Raw genomic sequence first — 19994 nt, forward strand, 5'->3', positions numbered from 1 at the left:
GGAATATGGGTTTTTAATTGGTTTTTATTATTTATTATTGCTGTATTTTAATTGGGCATGGTTTAATTCTCTTTTAATTTTTGTATAGCTATTTATATATGCCCTGTGAACCGCCCTGAGTCCCTAGGGAGAAGGGCGGTATAGAAATCGAATAAATGAAATGAAATGAAATGACTGGTGTCAACTAATCTGTTTCAAGAAAATGCTCTTAATAAAAGTCTGCAAGGACCAAATCAACACAGATATCAACCTTATGGAATAGGAAACTCAGTTCCTTAGAAAATCATATTGGGTTAGGGAACATGGACCAAAAAAAAATCATGGCTTCCCTTCATTCAGCTGGAGATGAGGGAAGTATGACTGTCATTTGAAGTTTTTGTATCCTTACTATAACACCACATTTGGTGCATACAATGTTTCCACAAAAATGTACCTAAACAGACAAAGGAAGGGAGAGAGGGAATAGAGAGTCAAAGACGCTCCAATTAGAGGTACCTTGTCACCTTATAGGTGGACACAAATTATATCTGCAGATTGGCTCAGTATATAATTTCTCAAGCAGAATGAATACTGAATCTAGGGATGTTTCAGAAAATTATGGATAGATGGGAAGGTTCACGTTTTACATGGAGGGAGAACAGGAAAGTGACTAAGTTCTTCTCTTAGTTTCCCCAATGTTCTGATGACCCCTTGACCAGAGTCTGCTGCATCAACTGCCATTTGTTTCAATTTTAGCAAGAATGATGTACAAGAGAGAATACTAGCCACAAACGATGTTGATCATTCCTCAGTTTTAGCCCAGAAAACTCTATAATTAACATTAGTATAGGTGAAGAGAGTAAGGAAGATGACCTTGCCAGAGATATACAGGCTCTATTATCTAGACTAAAGAGGCTAAACCATTTTTAATGTCCAGAACATCCAGATGACATTCAGAAACAGCTCTAATACCTCCTTAACTCTTTAAAACATAAAGAAAAGGTAGTAAAGCACAATCAGATTTGCAAGATTCTGTTATTATAGCCAGCCTTAATATGAAGAATTTTGGCCATCCTATGGAGATGATTTCTTAGTCTGGTGTACCTAGTGAGGCTAACAAGAACCATAGTACCTTCCAGTATGTCCAAATCTTGAACCAGGACCAATCCTGCATTCAAACCAGATTTTCCAGTGTAAAGGAAAAACAGTTGCACTTATTGTATCTTGCCTTTTCCAACACCAGAAGGTAGACCTGATAGATCCCATCTAGGGAATTTCTAAAGTAGGGAGTGGTTACTTGTACAGGATGCAGAAATCTTAACTCTGCCTTCTGACTGATTTAACCCTTTCCTGATGGGTCCACTGCCTGGTGACCAGAATGGCAGTTTATGTTAAGTCCAATTGCTGCTGAGATACACCATGTATAAAAGTGGTAGTATTATAAAATATCACATTCAGGTTTGTCTCTACTAGTCTACAAGTTTCAGCCTATATGAATTTAGTACATCTAAATTAGTTATCAATTGGATTACCTCTACAACAAATTTATCAGTTCATTTAAATGGCTATGTAATAACTATGATGTATTATCATAAAGTGATTATATAGTTCAACACAGCAAAATGCCTAGTTAAACAATCTATCCTATCTTTAAAGGTAATAGTCTGAACTTCTAGAAATCAAAGTCAAAATTTTTGGTTGTATGAGTCATTAAGGTAAACCAAAACTGCTTACCTGTTCGATGAATCCAAAACCATCACCCACATCTTCACTGGAAGAATCAGATTGTTCAATGTTGTTCCGCAATTGATATGATGCAAATTTACGTCTGAAAAGTCTTCTCTTAGATTGCATCAATGAATCTTCAGAGTCACTCTGAATTAATGACATTTTGAGAAGAAGAAGAAAAAACCTCAGGAGTTGAAATAACCGTCACTGAAATAATGGATTCAGTTCAATCAGAAAGGAGACATCCTTTGGACATTTGCTTCAAAAATAGTATAATAGACTTAAGTACAGGAAAAGCCAATTTATCCACATTATTTCTTCATGGTTTACGCTGGTTCACTAAAGTACAGCCCACAGCATGTATTCTTGCTTTCATAACATTTTATTTAAATCTATTTATTCTTAGCTGCAATGATACATAATTTAACATTACTTCAAGCAGCCAAGCAAAAGAGATAGATTTGTCTGGATTTTTAACTGCCATATTTTTCCACATTTAACAAGCTAGGCTTTTTAAATTACATGTGTTAATTATGCATCTCAAAAGTCAGGGATTTCTTACCTTTTCTGAAGACTGAAACAGCTTCCTTTTCTGCTCAATTGTATACAGCCGTTTTTCTTCTTCTCCTTTTGCAATCCTATATTCTTCCTGATTTCTAACAAATTATTTTGAAAACTTGTCAGAAAAAACCCTCAAATATGAAAGGTTACTACTTTATTGCTAAGGTGTATTTCTAAGACAACTAACAACTACAAATTAGTTTCCCTTATACAAAAATGGTTCTTCAGTTAATGCTTATTTTAGAGTCATAGTTTATTTGACTAAAAAAAGATGAAAAAAAATCCAGCTCCAGAACTTTTTAATTTAGATCATAAAAGCTCTGTTTTTCCTTTTACTGGAAAAGACTAGAAAGTGTATCTATAGCAGGGGTGTCAAACTCAATTTCACTGAGGGCCACATCAGCATTGCGGTTGCCCTCAGGGGGCCGGGTGGGTGTGGCCTACTGGGTGGGCGTGGCTAGAGTGCGTATGGCTTACTGGGTGGGCGTGGCCAGCTCTACATCGTTCACATCTAGGGTGCCTATGGGGGCCTGGGCAGGAGCGGGGCAGATCTGAGGGTCTCTGGCAGAAGGAGGGTCTCTCGGACAGGGCCAAGGCAGTGGGGGCCGTTCCCTCACTGTTTCCAGGATGGCTTCGCGGGCCACATGAAACCACTTCGCGGGCCGAATCCGGGCCCCGGGCCTTGTATTTGACATGTCTGATCTATAGTAATACAAGTGTTATTATAAAATGATATCTAAATCAGTCCAAGAGATAAATAACGCCTAAGAACAACAATATTGTTGTGTCTGTGGTACAAACTAAAATAAAGGAGCAAAAGTGCTTGTAGTTAATTTCAACAGGTTTTTAGCTTAATGAGTCTGCTCACCTAAATACACTGGATGTTATTTCTGGAACAACTACTCTTCGTCTCCAAGCCTGAAGATCTCTTTCTGTAGCAATTTGACTTCTTGGAGCATTTTGGTGCATCTGACGTACACCCTCAACTTGACCACTACGTCTCAGACCAATATTAGGAGGTGACTGGATATCTGAGCTTAACCTGCGGAAATCTTCAAAAAGATGCATGAAAAATAAGTGAACTTATATTCTTGGAACAAAAACTTTAGTATCTTCTGATGGATGATATACCTATTACCACACTCCAGCATTTATTTAATTTTTTTTTGAGGTTTATAAATACAAAGATTAAAAAAACTAATAAAAACTAATACAAATATTCCAAAAATACAGAGAAAAAGAAGAAATAATAACAAAGACATACAAAGAATAAAATTCTACATTTTTCATCGACAAGTACAAACAATTTCAGTAACTTATCTCTTTCTCTAATATTTCAAGAAAAATAAGATATGGAAAGAAGAGATCTTATCTATTGAGAGCCTCATTATTCAGTCGTAGTCAAGATCCACGTTCGAATCAGCCTCAGTTTCTATTTTATCCCCAAAAAAAATTCTTCCTCTTCAATAATCCTTTTTCTTTTTTACTTTTTATAATGGAAGGTAATTTTAAAAGTAATTTTTGAGAATATTGCTCCTAAATAATCTTGAATTCTTCCAGGTATTTTTGCTTCATTCAATGTTAATGCATATCTTCTCCTTTAATTGCAATCTTAGTTCTTTCCAGTGTCTTCCAGTATCAACCTTCAAAATCTTGTCATGTTTTTCCCCCCCAAAATTATCAATATTTTCACACAGGAAGGTTTCATAAAGTTAGTTTCAACTCATATATTGGGCAAGGGGCTGGACCTCTGAGGTCCTTTCCAGCCTTATGATTCCGTTATTTCAAGTCTCTCTGGCCCTTTAATCCATTTATAGCTTTCCAAAATCAATTCTATAATTACTTTTTTTTGCTTTTATTGAAAAATAAGATTTTTTTAAGTCCTTAAACTTGCATAAAACTTTTGTCAAGGATAGAATCAGTGCAAATTCATCTAGTATAATGAAACTTGCCTTTCTAAAGGTTCTTCATATCCAAAAAGCTATTAACAAGCAATTTTCAAAAGTGATTAAGAAAGGAAATATGCAAAAACAGTATCCTTTTGAAGGTTTTGAACCTCAATTTGGACAGATAGGCTTTCTCTCAGCTCCCAGAGCTCTAAAACCCACCAGAGACCATTATCTTATGGTCTCCTTATGGGAAGTCATTGTATGAAGCACTGACAATACTGGCTCTTTCTTGCTCTAGAGCAGGGCTTTTCAACCTTTGCACCCATTGTACCACTTTTAGGATATGGCAACATCTGAGTACCACCAGTCGCCTAGCAAGGTGTCAAAAACTTGATGACCAAAAGAAAAAGAAAAAAAGGAAAAAAAGTGATGAAGTACTGGTAGTCCTCGACTTACAACAGTTCGCTTAGTGACTGTTCGAAGTTACAATGGCACTGAAAAAAGTGCCCCCCAAGCCACAGCCGAGCAAGACACCTGCCTGCCTGCCTGGTGGCGCTCTTCCTCCTGTCCGAGGTTTTCATTGTTGTGAGCATTTCTGTTGAGGATTGGTGGGGGGTGTTTGGTTTTTATTTCCCCCTCCTCTGCTGGGTGATTGCAGCAGGTTTTGAGCACTTCACATGACCCTGGGACACTCTGACTGTCATAAATATGAATCAGTTGCCAAGCATCTGAATGTAAATCACAAGCCCCTGGAGATGCTGCAACATTCCAGCTGATCGACGCTTCTTTTGGGCTCAGCAGAAGCACCGGGATCAGCACCGAGCTCCAGCTGGCGCTTCTGCTGAGCCCTGACAGCCCTGCAGCTCCAGCCATCTCTCGCTCAGGCTTGTGTGGTACTGCCACAGGTTCAGCTCATTCCCCTCCCCCACTACTTTTCTAGGATGATCGCGTACTACCTGCCAGGTGCCAATGTACCACAGGTGGTACCCGTACCACTGGTTGAAAAGCCCTGCTCTAGAGAAGAATTATGGGGAGCTGATCAATTCAGAATTCATAGTAATTGTTCTGGATAACCTAACATAACCCTCCAGACTTTGCATTGCCTCATCTAAACAAGGTAAAATGGATTACATTTTATGTGGTATTAGTTAGGATTGACAGACAGCCATCTGAACAGCATCTGAACATTTGGAGATAATTAAGTACTATGTACTCAAGTCCAAAAGGCACTTTTTCATATGGATGATTTTTTTTAACTTGCACTATGAATTTTCCCCATATTATTAGTTTAGTATTGAGCTGGGTTTTTGGAATATAACCAGAGCTTAAACAATTCCAGACTAAAAATTTAAGAAAAAAAGAAAATTTCCAAGAAGTGTAAAGCAATGTTTGAAATACATTAATTTTAGTTGCAGAGAGTTTAGATATAACAAGAACACAGTCGGATGATAAAATACATTTAAATAATGAATTAGGATGAAAATAACAAATACATCAAATATTTCATAAAGACCATGCACATAGAACATCTAGAGAACCACTAAAAAAATACGAAGTACAGGGAGTAAAAAGCAAACCACAGAATACCATATAAAAGATGATTAACTGCTATAATAGTTACAACACAAATGTTAAAATTATATAACAATATATTGCATGAATTAGTATGTAGTCCAATTATTTGGATTAGGAAATAATAAAGTCTTAAGATAATAGTCTATAAAGAAAATTTAAAAGAAAATGAATTTTAACATTTTAGGATAAAATTTATTATGAAGTGTTTCAAATAAAAGATAAACCCAAAGACGGACTTCCGGTGGTGCCGCGGCGCCGAAGACAGCTGGCTCCGGGCTGTCCGCTTCGCAGCTGTGTTTATCCACCTAAAACAGCGCCGATCAGCTGTTTAGGTAGATTTGAAGCCCCCTCCTCGGGAGAAGAGGAGGGGGTGAGGCCCCAGGTAGGGGTTGAGCTCTCCGGGGCCGCCTGAGCTGAAAGTTTGGGCGGCTGAAGGATTGAGCCCCCCCGAAGCCTGGGTTAGCTCCGAGCTGCGCAGTGTCTCTGCTCTGTGAATTTTGGAGCAGAGCCAGGCGTTAGCAACCACCCCTGCCAGAAGGAAAGACTTTTGAGTAACAAAGTGCAGGCAGAGCGGTACAGGAGGTCAAGGTGAAGTGGACTTTTATTTTTACTCCCTGGCTCAATGGATTTTATAGCCTTAAAGTGAAAGTACGCAATAAGTGAAAGTTGGGCAAGATGGCGGCTAAATCTTCCTCTAAAGTTCTTCGGAGTGCGGGAACTTCCCCGGTGCAACAGACTTCGTTGCAAGCTTTGCTTCCTCCTGCACCTCCTCTGGCATTGACGCTTAAGGACTTACAAGATGCCTTTGCAAAGCAATTTCAGGTAATGTCAGATATGATGGATGATAAAATGGCAAAGCTGGAGGAGAAATTGGAGGAGAGGATGGAAGAGAAGTTTAGTGCAATGAGGGTGGACATTTTGTCTACAATTGAAAGCGTGGCTGAATGTGTGCAACGTTTGGATGAAAAAGTGGAGGATCTTAGTCAAAAGAACTCTATATTAGAAGTACAAGAGAATGAAAATATAAGGGATAGAATGGACGGAGAATTGAGTCTTGTTCAGTACCATCAGATGCAGTATGATATTAGAATCAGAGGTTTAAAAGAGAATCCTAAAGAAGACTTAAAGCAGCTGATCACTGAGGCTTTGGAAGCAGCACTGGGCCAGCCAGCATCTGAAATAGAGGGAAGCATAGATAAAATCTTTTGCGTAAATTCATGGATTGCAAGGCAGAGGAAGCTACCTAGAGATGTGGTGGTCTATTTTACAAAGAGAGCAACTAGAGATGAAGTCATTCAAGCTGCTTATGATACTAAATTTGTGGTTGCTGAGCAAGAAGTTCTGGTTCTAAAAGAGATTCCTCCAAAGATTTTAAGGAGAAGGAAACATTTTGCATTCCTTGCACAGGAACTTAAGAAATGTGATATCAAGTTCAGATGGGAGATTCCAGTCGGAATGGTGGTGATGCATGAAGGTAATCGTCTGGTTACAGTGACTCAGGCACGTGATTTCTACAGCAATGTTTTAAAAGCAACCCCTCTATCACTCCTGGAAGCTGCAAAAGGATCTGGAGAGGGAAAACCTCAAGAGGCTGAAGGTGGACAGATAGAGGAGAATGGTGCTGGAGGGGATCAAATTATAGCTTCATCGGCTGCTGCTGGAGAGCAGAGGTTGACGCGTGCCGCCTTAAGAAGAGCAAGACAAGTACAAGGGCAAGACCAGCAGAAAGTTATGGAACTTCCAAAGCGTACCTATAGTGAAGCTGTGGGAGGAGCACAGCCCAAGGAAATTTCAGGGGCCATTGAAGATGTGCTCCAAGAGCTTCGGGACGCCAAGCATGGCAACTAAATTTTTAACCTGGAATGTCAATGGATTAAACTCACCACAGAAGAGAAAGAAAGTTTTTCAATATTTAAAACAATTTAAGACTGATGTTATTTGTTTGCAAGAAACGCATATTAGGGTTATGGACCAAAAGTACTTATCGAACCTAAGGTTGGGTACGCAATTTGTTGCTTCTGCATTGAACAAGAAAAATGGAGTGGTTGTCTACGTTAAAAGTACCCTAACAGCGGAACTAATTGAAGCAGACAAGCAAGGAAGATATGTTATGATAGATTTGCTGTTAGAAGGTAAAAAAATGCTTCTAGTTGGATTGTATGCTCCTAATCAACAACAAGCTGATTTTTTTAGTTTACTTCACACAAAGGTTACCCAATTGGATTATAAATCGTTTATTTTTATGGGGGACTGGAATGGTGTTTTAGACGTACAGATGGACAAGGCTGGTTCTTTTAAGCGTGTTCCGAGTCATGCTAGATTGCCTAAATCTTTTTTTGAAATGAAGGACGATTTGGAACTGCGAGATATCTGGCGTGACACACATCCGCACGAAAAGGATTATACTTTTTTTTTTATTGAAAAGTTTTAACATACAATTTTTTCTTTAAAAATCCCCCCTCCCCCTCCCTTCTCCCTCCCCCCTACCTCTCCCCCCTCCCCCCCTCCCCCCCGACTTCCCAGAGCTAAATACAAGGTATATATAAAAAAAACAATCATAAACAACCATATACTAACAACCATAAACTCTAAAATCCATCACTCTCTAGCTTATATAGGATAAAACAAACCTTAGTAATATTAGATATATATAGAAAAACTAAAATAGAAAAAGAAAAAAAGAAAGAAGACTTATTCAAATGCTACATGAAACTTCTTAACCCTATACTTGTTCTGGATAAACTCAATCCATTTTCTCCATTCCATAATATAGCGTTCTTGCGAGTGATCTTTCAAATAGGCCGAAATCTTCGCCATCTCGGCCACGTCGGAAACTTTTAAAGTCCACTCTTCTATGGTCGGCAAATCCTCTTTCTTCCAGTACTGACCTATCAAAAGTCTTGCTGCCGTAATTAAATTCAACATCAACTTAGTGTCCACAACTGTAGCATCTGTAATTATTCCCAACAAAAAAAGTTGCGGACAAAACTTTATCCTCTGTTTAAAAATCTTCTGCATATTCCACCAGACTTTTATCCAAAAGGCTTTAACCTTTTTACAAGTCCACCATATGTGAAAATATGTTGCGTCTTCATCACCGCACCTCCAACATTTAGGCTGATAATTCGGATACATACTTGCAAGCTTTTTAGAAGGATTATACTTTTTTTTTCTGACAGACATCAATCTTTTTCCAGGATTGATTTTATTTTGCTGACTAATGATTTTTTTTCTAGGATTAAGAAGGTAAAGATCTGTGCAAGAACTATTTCTGACCATAGCCCAGTTTGGTTAGAGATCAATAAGGACAATAGGGATAGACGCTCGTGGCGCGTAAATGAGAATTTGTTTAGAAATCAGAGGAATGTGGAAGAATGTAAACAGCAAATGAAGGATTTCTTTGAAATTAATATGAATAAGGATACCTCTATGGACATGGTTTGGGATGCTAGCAAGGCCTACATGAGAGGGGTGTTGATATATATGAATAATAAATACAGACGTACTTTGGAAGCCAGAAGGAAAGAACTGGAGAATGAAACTAGGGAAAAAGAAAAGGCCCTAATTTTGAACCCATTGGATGTGAAGACTAAGGAGGTTATTAAGCTATTAAGAGGACAATTTGATAAATTGATGGCTGATCAAGTGGCAACCAATTTGCGGTTTGCCAGGCATAATACTTTTTGCAATGCTAATAAGCCAGGTAGATGGCTAGCTTACAGACTAAGGAAAAAGCAAAGGGCTTCTAATATAGATACAATTGAACATAAGGGAAAGGTTGTGTTTCAACAGGATCTTATTAAGGAAGCTTTTGTGGATTTTTATTCTACATTATATGCTAAGGAGAAGATTAATGAAAAAGACATTGATGTATATTTGGAGAATGCTAGCATCCCAGTTCTTACGCAAGAACAAAAGGAGGAGATTAATCAATTGATAACAGAAGAAGAAATTTTTATAGCAATTAAGGAACTGAAGGCGGACAATGCGCCAGGTACGGATGGTCTGACTGCAGCTTATTACAAAAATCTACAATTGGAGCTGATAAAGCCGTTAAAGGAACTGTTTCAGACAATTCAGAGGGGGGGGAAAGGTGCCTCCGTCTTGGAGAACTGCTTTTATTTCTTTGATTCCGAAGGAAGATCAAGATGCTACTCAAGTTAAAAACTATAGACCGATATCACTTTTAAATACAGATTACAAGATATTTGCCAAGGTGTTAGCTAACAGATTGATGAGGGTTCTGCAACAGGTGATTCATGGGGATCAAACTGGGTTTATTAGTGGTAGGCAAATGAAAAATAATGTGAGGCATATAGTTGATGTGATGGAGTTTTTGGAAAGGAACAACCAGATCCCTGCGGCGCTAATTTTTCTAGATGCTGAAAAAGCTTTTGATCAATTGAATTGGCAATTTTTTATGAAAGTTTTAGATAAAATGAATTTTGGGGATAAATTTTTGCAACCAATTAGGGCATTATATCAAAAACAAACTGCCCGAATAATAGTTAACAATAGTTTGACTGAAGTATATAATATTGAGAAGGGCACAAGACAAGGGTGTCCGTTATCACCTTTATTATTTGTTTTAACATTGGAGATATTATTGGTAAAAATACGGAATTCGGAAAGAATTAAGGGTATACAAATTAGAGATCAGGATTATAGATTGAGAGCGTTCGCAGATGATCTGGTTGTTACGGTGACCCAGCCAGAAAACTCTGTTGTGGACCTGATGGAGATAATAATGCAATATGGGAAGGTTTCTGGATTTAAAGTTAATGCACAAAAAACTAAAATTCTGGCCAAAAATATGACAGTATCGCAAAAGGCCCTTTTAGAAAGATTAACTGGATTCGAGATTGTTAAAAGGGTCAAATATTTGGGGGTGTTTTTGTCACCCTCTAATACAAAGTTATATAAAAATAACTATGAAAAGTTATGGGGAAAAATTCAAAAAGAAATGGAGAGTTGGGAAAAATTGCAATTGTCTTTGCTGGGAAGAATTGCAGCAGTGAAAATGAATGTCCTGCCTAAATTTCTATTTTTATTTCAAATGATACCGGTCCTTAAAAAAGATTTTAATTTGGAAGAATGGCAACGGGGTATCAATAAATTTGTTTGGGCAGGGAAAAGGCCACGAGTTAAACTTAAGATTATGCAGGATACTCGTGAAAGAGGTGGTCTTAAAATGCCTAATCTTAAATTATATTATGAAGCTGCTGCGTTAGTAGGAATAAGTGATTGGATTAATTTGACACAAGAGAGATTATTAAATCTTGAGGGCCATGACTTGTTATTTGGCTGGCATGCATATTTGTTGTATGATAAGAAGGTAGACAATGTGTTTAAAGTGCATATTTTAAGACAGGCATTGTTGAGAGTTGGGAAGAAGTATAGACATAAGTTAGGTTACAAGATGCCGTTGTGGACAATTCCAAAACACGCAATAGAAAACATAAACGTTGGTTTCAAACATGATGTGACTAAGTATAAGGAGATTTTAAGCTTGGAAAGAAATGTCTGGTGTTTGAAGCCGTACAACCTCTTGCGGGATGAGAAGATTGTTCAAACTTGGTTTCAATATACTCAGTTACGGGCCAGGTGGAAAGAAGATCAGAAAATTGGTTTTGCAATGACTGATGAAAATTTGATAAAGCAAATTAGAAATCAGGGTCCAGCACATATCAAACGGATATATCTTGCACTGATAGAAATTGACTCAGAAACAGAACTTGTTAAAGACTGTATGATAAAATGGGCCCAGAACATCCAAGAAGTTATTACTATGGATATGTGGGAAAAGATCTGGGTGAGGAACGTAAAATTTACACAAGCTCAGAACCTAAGAGAGAACTTTTATAAAATGTTTTATAGATGGCATTTAGATCCTAAAAAGCTTGCAAGCATGTATCCGAGCTATCAGCCAAAATGTTGGAGGTGTGGTGGTGAAGATGCAACATATTTTCACATATGGTGGACCTGCAAAAAGGTTAAGGCTTTTTGGATAAAAATTTGGTGGAATATGCAGAAGATCTTTAAGCAAAGGATAAAGTTCTGTCCGCAATTGTTTTTGTTGGGCATAATTACAGATGCTACTGTTGTAGACACTAAGTTGATGTTGAATTTAATTACAGCAGCAAGACTTTTAATAGGTCAATATTGGAAGAAGGAGGAGCTGCCGACTATAGAAGAATGGACTCTAAAGGTTTCTGACCTGGCAGAAATGGCAAAGATCTCGGCTTACTTGAAAGAACATTCGCAAGAACGTTATATTATGGAGTGGAAAAAATGGATTGATTATATCCAGAACAAATATGGGACCAAAAAGTTTCATTTAGCATTTGAATAAGTCTTCCTTTCTTTTTTTTGTTTTCTTTCTTTTTATATGTAATATTAATATTGCTTGTAGTTATCTTATATGAGCTAGAGAGCGATAGATTTAAGAGTTTATTGTTGTTAGCATAGGGATGTTTATGATTGTTCTTTGTTTTTATACCTTGTACTTAGCTCTGGGAAGTCGGGGGGGGAGGGGGAAATGGGGGGGAGGGGCAGGGAGGGATAGGTAGGGGTGGGGGGAGGGGGGATTGTGAAAGATAAAATGTATTTTAAAACTTTTCAATAAAAAAATAAAAAATAAAAAAATAAACCCAAAGACCAGAAGGCAAAGAGAAATACGTTGTATATAGTGAACCCAACAAATCTGTTCCCCAAGAAACAAAGTGTTTAAGATAGGTGTGAAATGTCCCCACTCAAATATAATATACTTCCTCTAAATATATCAGCATTAATATTTCTCCCTAAATCTGAGCTATGCTTGAAGACTGGAACAGTTTTCCCTCATAAATATAAAAAAATTCTTTAGCACAGTATGGAAATTATGTACTTTTAAGAATCTACAACATTCTAAAAGTCTTAGATTCATCAAAATGCAAACTGTGCCCCTACTTCTGTTGTTAACCACCATGAATCTCTCAAGATTACTGAAGCCTTGCATTAGCATTATAGCACTTAGATTCATATACTACTCCATACTACTTTACAGCACTGAGTAGTTTACAAATGTCAGCATATTGCCCCTAACAATCTGTCCTCAAAAGATTGAGTCAACTTTCAGCCAGTCAGGATTGAACTCCTGGCTGTGGGCAGTTAGCGTGCAATACTGCATTCTAACCATTGCACCACAACATACAAAACACTGGCGGTTAACAATAGAAATATTCAAAATACTAGCAAATATTCAAGAACCTAGGAAACAGCAAAAATTAATACTTTATTCTAAACTTCAACAAAGTACCAACCTCTTCTAGGTGTTTCTAGTCCATAGTGTGGATTAGCTGGAACAATATCCTGGTCTATGCCAATTCTTTGATCCTGCATTTGTTGCAGCTGTCTAATCATTCCGTCAAGTATGCTGGGCTCCAAACTCTGTTCATCCTGCTCAGCAGTCTGTTGTCCTATTACTTGTTCTATAACCTCTCCATCACCTTGCAAAAGTTAAAAAGAAATATTTATTTCAGCATGAAAGATTTAAATGTTGGTCCCATTCTCAGTAAAACCTGCCAATAGTATTACAGACCCATGCAATTAAAAGGGCTCATTTATACTCTTGGGAAAAGAATTCATCCCTTTTGGCTTTTCTGAGCAAGCATCAAATGTTGATACTATTTGTTCACTTAGACCCCACTTCCTTTATATATTAGAAGTACACAAAATTATAATATTCAAATGAATTTTCAATCATCCTGTTCATGATTCTCCCAAAGGTACTTTTTCAAAAGGCAACTGGACTTTCTGGGTTTTTTCTTTGAAAACATTTCGCTTCTTATCCAAGAACTTTCTTCATAACTGGGGCATTGAAATGATATGCCAAAATAAAATAAAAAAATCAGAAAGATGATGCATTCTTCTTCAAAGAACAAAGAAGCTCAATCTCCTACTTAATTTTGTTAATTGTGAAATCATGTCGGACCCATCGCAACCCCATGGACGTTCCTCCAGGCCTACCATCTTCTGGAGTCCATCTAAGCTCAACCCTACTGCTTCAGTGACTCCATACAGCCACCTCATTCTCTGTCGTCCCCTTCTTCTATTGCCCTCAACCTTTCCCAGCATTAGGCTCTTCTCCAGTGAATCCTTCCTTCTCATAAGGTGGCCAAAGTATTTGAGTTTCAACTTCAGGATCTGGCCTTCTAAAGAGCAGTCGGGGTTGATCTCCTCTAAGACTGACCGGTTTGATCGCCTTGCAGACCAAGGGACTCGCAGGAGTCTTCTCCAGCACCATAATTCAAAGGTCTCAATTCTTTGGCGCTCAGCCTTTCTTATGGTCCAACTTTCACAGCCATACATTGCAACTGGGAAGACCATAGCCTTGACTATACGCACTTTTGTTGACAGGGTGATGTCTCTGCTTTTTAGTGTGCTGTCTAGGTTTGCCATGGCTTTCCTCCCCAGGAGCAAGCGTCTTTTAATTTCTTGGCTGCAGTGATCTTGGAGCCCAGGAAAATAAAATCTGTCACTACCTCCATTTCTTCCCCATCTATTTGCCAGGAATTGAGAGGACCGGATGCCATGATCTTGGTTTTCTTAATGTTCAGTTTCAACCCAACTTTTGCACTCTCCTTCTTCACCTGCAACAAGAGGCTCTTTAATTCTTCTTCACTTTCTGCCATTAGAGTGGTATCATCTGCATATCTTAGGTTGTTAATATTTCTCCCGGCAATCTTAATTCCAACTTTTGATTCATCTAGCCCTGCCTTTCTCATGATGTGCTCTGCATATAAGTTAAATAGGAAGGGCGACAGTATACAGCCTTGCCAGACTCCTTTCCCAATTTTGAACCAATCAGTGGTTCCATGTCCAGTTCTCACTGTTGCTTCTAGACCTGAATATGGGTTTCTCAAGAGACAAATAAAATGGTCTGGTACTCCCCTCTCTTTAAGAAATTGCCAGTTTGTTGTGATCCACACAATCAAAGGCTTTAGCATAGTCAATGAAGCAGAAGTAGATGTTTTTCTGGAACTCCCTAGCTTTCTCCATGATCCAGTAAATGTTGGCAATTTGATCTCTAGTTCCTCTGCCTCTTTGAAATCCTGCCTGTACTTTTGGTAGTTCTCAATCCACATACTGCTGGAGTCTAGCTTGCAGGATTTTAAGCATAACTTTACTAGCATGTGAAATGAGTGCAATGGTGTAATAGTTTGAACATTCTTTGGCACTTCTTCTCAATACGAAATTTCAAATTAAAACATCCTGAACAAATTATTACATTTGGATGGTAATATATCTGATGGCAAGTATCAGATATATAATATCTGGAGGTATACAATTCTCCATAGTGTCAACATGTACAGCTAATTATAATGGAGCTTGTACTTTAGAACAGAGGTCCCCAATCTTTTGGGCACCAGGGACCGGTTCCATGGAGAGAGGTTTTTCCACAGACCGGAGGGGGCCATGGTTTTGTTTGCTGCCTGCATCCCGCAGATGGGGCTTTGTTTGTGTGGACTGGTTGCTGGCATGCTGCGGCGAGGTACTAGTCCATGGATCAGGGACCCCTGCTTTAGAAGTATCCAGAACTCTCCTATCCCTTCACATAAATATTTATTCTGAAAGTTATTCTTGCCTACTGTTAGGAGATAATCATTCAATGTTACTTTCCTCTACCCCTAAGAAAATTGTATAAAGGCTTCTCAATTCTTCTTTCCATAAAAAATATATATACTGGGCAAACTTAGAAAAATAACCTTTTCAAGAATGGGCAAAAAGTAACCACTGAGAAAGTGCATAGGAAGGCAGGCCAGGAATCAAACCTTTTTGTTGCCTATGGATATATCTAGAATCTTCATTCTTTTGCAATTAATGTTATCACAAAGTGGCTACTATGGGGAATATGGCAAGACATAAACACAGCCATTTTGCTAAAATGAAAAATGATTTAAGTTGCCCACTTGTCTAAATGAATATCTTTTAAGAGTAACATCATTTTTGTCAAGATGTAACCAGGCAAATCTTGCTACAAAAACACCCAAGTAGTTAAAAAAAAACATTGTTAAAAGACCCTTCTTCCAAAGACACACCTATGAGAAATGGTTTTTAATGTGAAAGCAAAATTAAATGAAATTTAATGGAACACAGAAAGTGAGAACTGAACGTTCTTTTGAGATGTACTTTCTCATGTAATTTTTTTAAAGCCTCAACTATAATTCCTGCAAAGGAGACAAAATGATGGATATAGAGTGTGCAAAATGTTTCAAGTTAAAATTTTGTGGAATTTCCATCTCATAATTTTATTGGCTGTTTTACATATTCAGTTTCAAGGTTGGAGCACCACTGGAATCTTCAAAAAGTAGTCTGGCAATTTAAAATGTAACATTTCACATTTCAGTTTCACAACTGAAACTTAAAAAGATTTTTCATACTGCTTATTGTACAAAGGAGCTTTGAATTCTGGGGAAATCTATGTTCATTTTGAGAATATAAAATATATATCATAAGTATAATCAATAGCATCTATTGAAAATTCCAAGACTGTCTCAGTAAAGGAATGTTGGTATCTTTCATGCTGAAATAAGCATCACAGGAAAAACAATTTCCTAAGTAAATGGAATGATGTTGTTCCACAGAGGTTTGAAGATAACTTTTGTAAACGTTTTAGAAATTAAGCAAAGATTCCAGCTTGTAAAAAAAAATGAAGGATATAAAGGTAGCTTTCCTTTAGCAAACCTATTAGGGTGATAGGGAAAACAAAGACAGATTTGCAAAGCTAGATAAGGCAAATGAGACTATAAAAGTCTTCCTATTTGAACTATCCAAACACAAGTGTAAAACTGTGAGCACTTTAATCCCTGTGCATTTGAAGACCATGGCTTACACCACTAGTCTCTTATTTTAGGTCTCTAGCATGAGTAAAGATTAATCCAGTTATCTGGCTCTAATCCAATGAAAGCATTAATATTTTATAGCTTGAATATACTAGTACAACAACATTGTGAATGTAATAGGAGTACAATTTGAAAACAATATATTTATATAACATTTTATCAGGTTTTACCAATCCCAAAGATGGGATTTGTCATAGATTTAAATATTGCTTTCATACTTGTTGCTATATATCCCAGTTGAGGAATCAAATGTTCATCTGCACAATTCTCTCTTCCTGGTACCAATCGCTGGTATTTTGTCGGATGGGGATTCCCATCTACGTCTACCAAGAACGGAGGAGGCATGAGGTGGGGTGCCTGCTGTGTCTGCTCATCTAGGACATAATTGTTACAATCTCGAATCAATGGTCGATAATCAGTGTGGAAGAACATCTGATCAGGAATCTAGAAAACAATGAAGCTTACATATAATTAACTTTATTAACTATATCTAAACTAGGTATGTTACAGTGATCACAAAAAAGGTAAACTTCAGGAAAGCTATAAATTATGAGAAATACTTAATGAATTTCAATCACTGGTTTCCTAAGAAGCAAATTGTTATCATATGACTTATTTTGATCCAGCACAATCACTCATTCAAACTATTTTTTAATTATTCCTTTTGCAGAGGATGCTTCTCTATTTTGTCTTAAATTAAGGCAATATTTTACTATAATTCCATTATATTTTTTTCTTCACTCTTGAGACTTTCAAGGTAAATATTTTGTTTTACAAAACAACAGATTGGCCATCTAAGATTAAGAAATGTTTAATCAGTGTTTACCCAAAATATAACTGAATTGTTGTGATTTACACAAAGGGATATTGGTGAAATTGTTACTTTTCATAAATTTTAAATATTAACACAAAAGATTAATAGTTTAGTAACAATGTCAATAATTTCTATAATTTAGAAAAAAGAAAGCCCATCTTTTGAGATTAGAGAAGGTAACTACTTGCAGTGATGTACCTATTTTTTTTTTAAAAAAAAAGGAAGACAAAATGATGTTCAGTTCTCAATCATTCTACGGACTGAGGTCCAACTTCACCAATTTACCAATTAAAGGTTTTGTTGACTGCATTCACATGAAATAAAGGAATATATGACAAGATTGGTGAGATTAGAATATTATATATATTTTAACAGCTAAAAACAACTAAAGCTGAAAGAATACCTTTTCATATGATTTGTTACAACCAAACCCAAATATCAAAAGATGTCCATGAGAATCTGTACAGGTAAAATGCTGGCCATCTGATGAAAACTTGCAGTCAAACACAGCACCATGTCCTTGACCTTCAATCTGTATAAAAATCAAAACAAAAACTTTCCAGAACTGCTTATAGCTTTTCAGATGAGGTCTTATCCATCTGTAACTGATGTCCTCTGTCCCATTGGCACAAAACATGCATCAAGCAGCTAAGATTAGTGAAAAGGTATCAGTTTAGTTACTGTACTTAACAATAGTGGATGACACATCACATGATACCATATTAGTTAATTACAATTGTCTAATTAGCCCATTTCAGCGTTGTTAAGTATGCCACAATCCACTATAACCAGACAATATAATTGCATGTTATCCATGGTTCAATTATGAATGCTAAGAATGAATAATTAAAAAATAATTTTAAAAATAATTTTAAAAAATGAATAAAGAATGAACGCTAAGAAGCTATGTTTCTGGATCATTATTTTAAGCTGTACAAAGAGAATCCTGCTTCCTGCTCAAACTTTGAGTGATTAAATTGAAAAATAACTAATGTAAAAAGATACATCTGAACTATGGCCGCCCAGAGTCATTAACTGAGATGGGCAGCCATAGAAATTGAGCAAATAAAAAAACAAACAAAATACCATTTTTACATGTCAATTTCACAACAGAGCCAGTATTCTTCTTCAACATGTGTTCCATTAGAGCAGAGCTAGGGTAACTGTAGCCTTCAATGCAGCCTAATTTCAAAAACTTTTTAAATATAATCATACCAACAGCAAGAACAGTATTTTCTCTCTTAGAGCAACCCTCTGACAAAGAGGAAAAGGAAGAGGAGATGTGAATTCTAATCTTAATTTATATGGGCATATATACTCTTTACAAATTATCTCCAAGAGAAAATAACTTTTATTAGGTAATAGCTTCACAGTATAGAATAACAAAACTTGACTTTTGTCAAGTTAGAGCCTTGGTGGAGCAGTGGGCTAATGCCTCTTTAAGTAACACCAGCTGCCTGCAATTAGTGCAGGTTCAAGTCCCACCAGGCTGAAGGTTGACTCAGCCTTCCATCCATCCGAAGTAGGTAAAATGAGGACCCAGATTGTTGGGGGCAATAAGCTGACTTTGTAATAATGCCGCTTGGGGGGGGGGGGGCAAAAGCCCTAATAAGCAGGCATATACATAGAATGAAGGCTATTGCTAAGCACATTGATTTGTGCTTAGATTGTAAGCCGCCCTGAGTCTTCAGAGAAGGGTGGGATATAAATGGGATTAAAAAAATCATTGCAAGTCTATACAATTGATTTAATTATTATTGATTAAAGTATTAATACTTTAAATTTGATATGCACTTAGAAATACAATTGGGAAATTGAATGACTAAAGTGAATTATAAGATTTTACTTTTTTTAACAGAAAATTTTACATTTTATATTGAAATTGTGAACACTATAAACCAGGACTTTTCAACCAGTGGTACATGTACCACCTGTGGTACTTTGCCATGTGGTAGGTGGTACACGACCGTCCTAGAGAAGTATGGTGGGGAAGGAGAATGAGCCGAAGCGACCCAAGCCTGAGGGAGAGGCAGCTGGAACTGCAGGACTGTCAGGGCTCGGCAGAAGCCCAAGGAGCCGGCAGAGCTCCAGCTGATTGGCACTTCCAGAAGCAGCGCAGAGCTGGAGGTGAACTGAAGAAAAAGGGGGGAGGAGAGGCGAGGCGAGGATATAAAAGGAGGTAGTTTGGGCAGGAAAGGGGAAAAAAAGACGACATGGAAAGGGGATGGAGAAGAAGCTGTGGAAGGAGAGCTCAGCAGGCAGGGAGGAAACAGGGACAGGGAAGAAGAAGCAGCAACTGTTGCTGGAAGAAAAGGTTGCCTGGTTTGTTTTCTCCAGCCAGAAGCATGCAATCAGCGCTGATGAAATGAAAAGCAGGGAGACGAGCATGTCAGAAAGAAGGTTGGTTTGTTTAACTGGCAGCTTGATTGGGTTACCATAAGGATCTTTGTGCAGTTTTTACAGTGCTTTGTAATTCAGAAGCTCGTTTGTGTGCTTTGGTTATTGGAATATTTTACTGTTTCACAAAGCCTAACAATGAGTCCAAAGTGTTGACTTCCATAGGTT

At 37.4% G+C, this 19994-nt stretch overlaps 1 protein-coding gene across 2 annotated transcripts in view; it reads right to left on the bottom strand.

Annotated features, from left to right (window-relative positions):
- The window catches only part of BRWD1 (bromodomain and WD repeat domain containing 1), an 82303-nt gene that overhangs the window by 39182 nt on the left and 23127 nt on the right, over positions 1 to 19994 (bottom strand). For both annotated transcript variants that reach the window (XM_083361422.1, XM_083361421.1), the window contains exons 16-21: positions 17833 to 17961; positions 16834 to 17059; positions 13034 to 13219; positions 3137 to 3320; positions 2270 to 2363; positions 1714 to 1854 (exon numbers count right to left, since the gene is read on the bottom strand). In XM_083361422.1, coding sequence (XP_083217548.1) covers positions 1714 to 1854; positions 2270 to 2363; positions 3137 to 3320; positions 13034 to 13219; positions 16834 to 17059; positions 17833 to 17961 — 960 coding nt within the window. The remainder of the gene's footprint in view (positions 1 to 1713; positions 1855 to 2269; positions 2364 to 3136; positions 3321 to 13033; positions 13220 to 16833; positions 17060 to 17832; positions 17962 to 19994) is intronic.

This window comes from Vipera ursinii (genome assembly GCF_947247035.1).
Source record: "Vipera ursinii genome assembly, chromosome: 4".
In the NCBI taxonomy this organism is placed as follows: Eukaryota; Metazoa; Chordata; class Lepidosauria; order Squamata; family Viperidae; genus Vipera; species Vipera ursinii.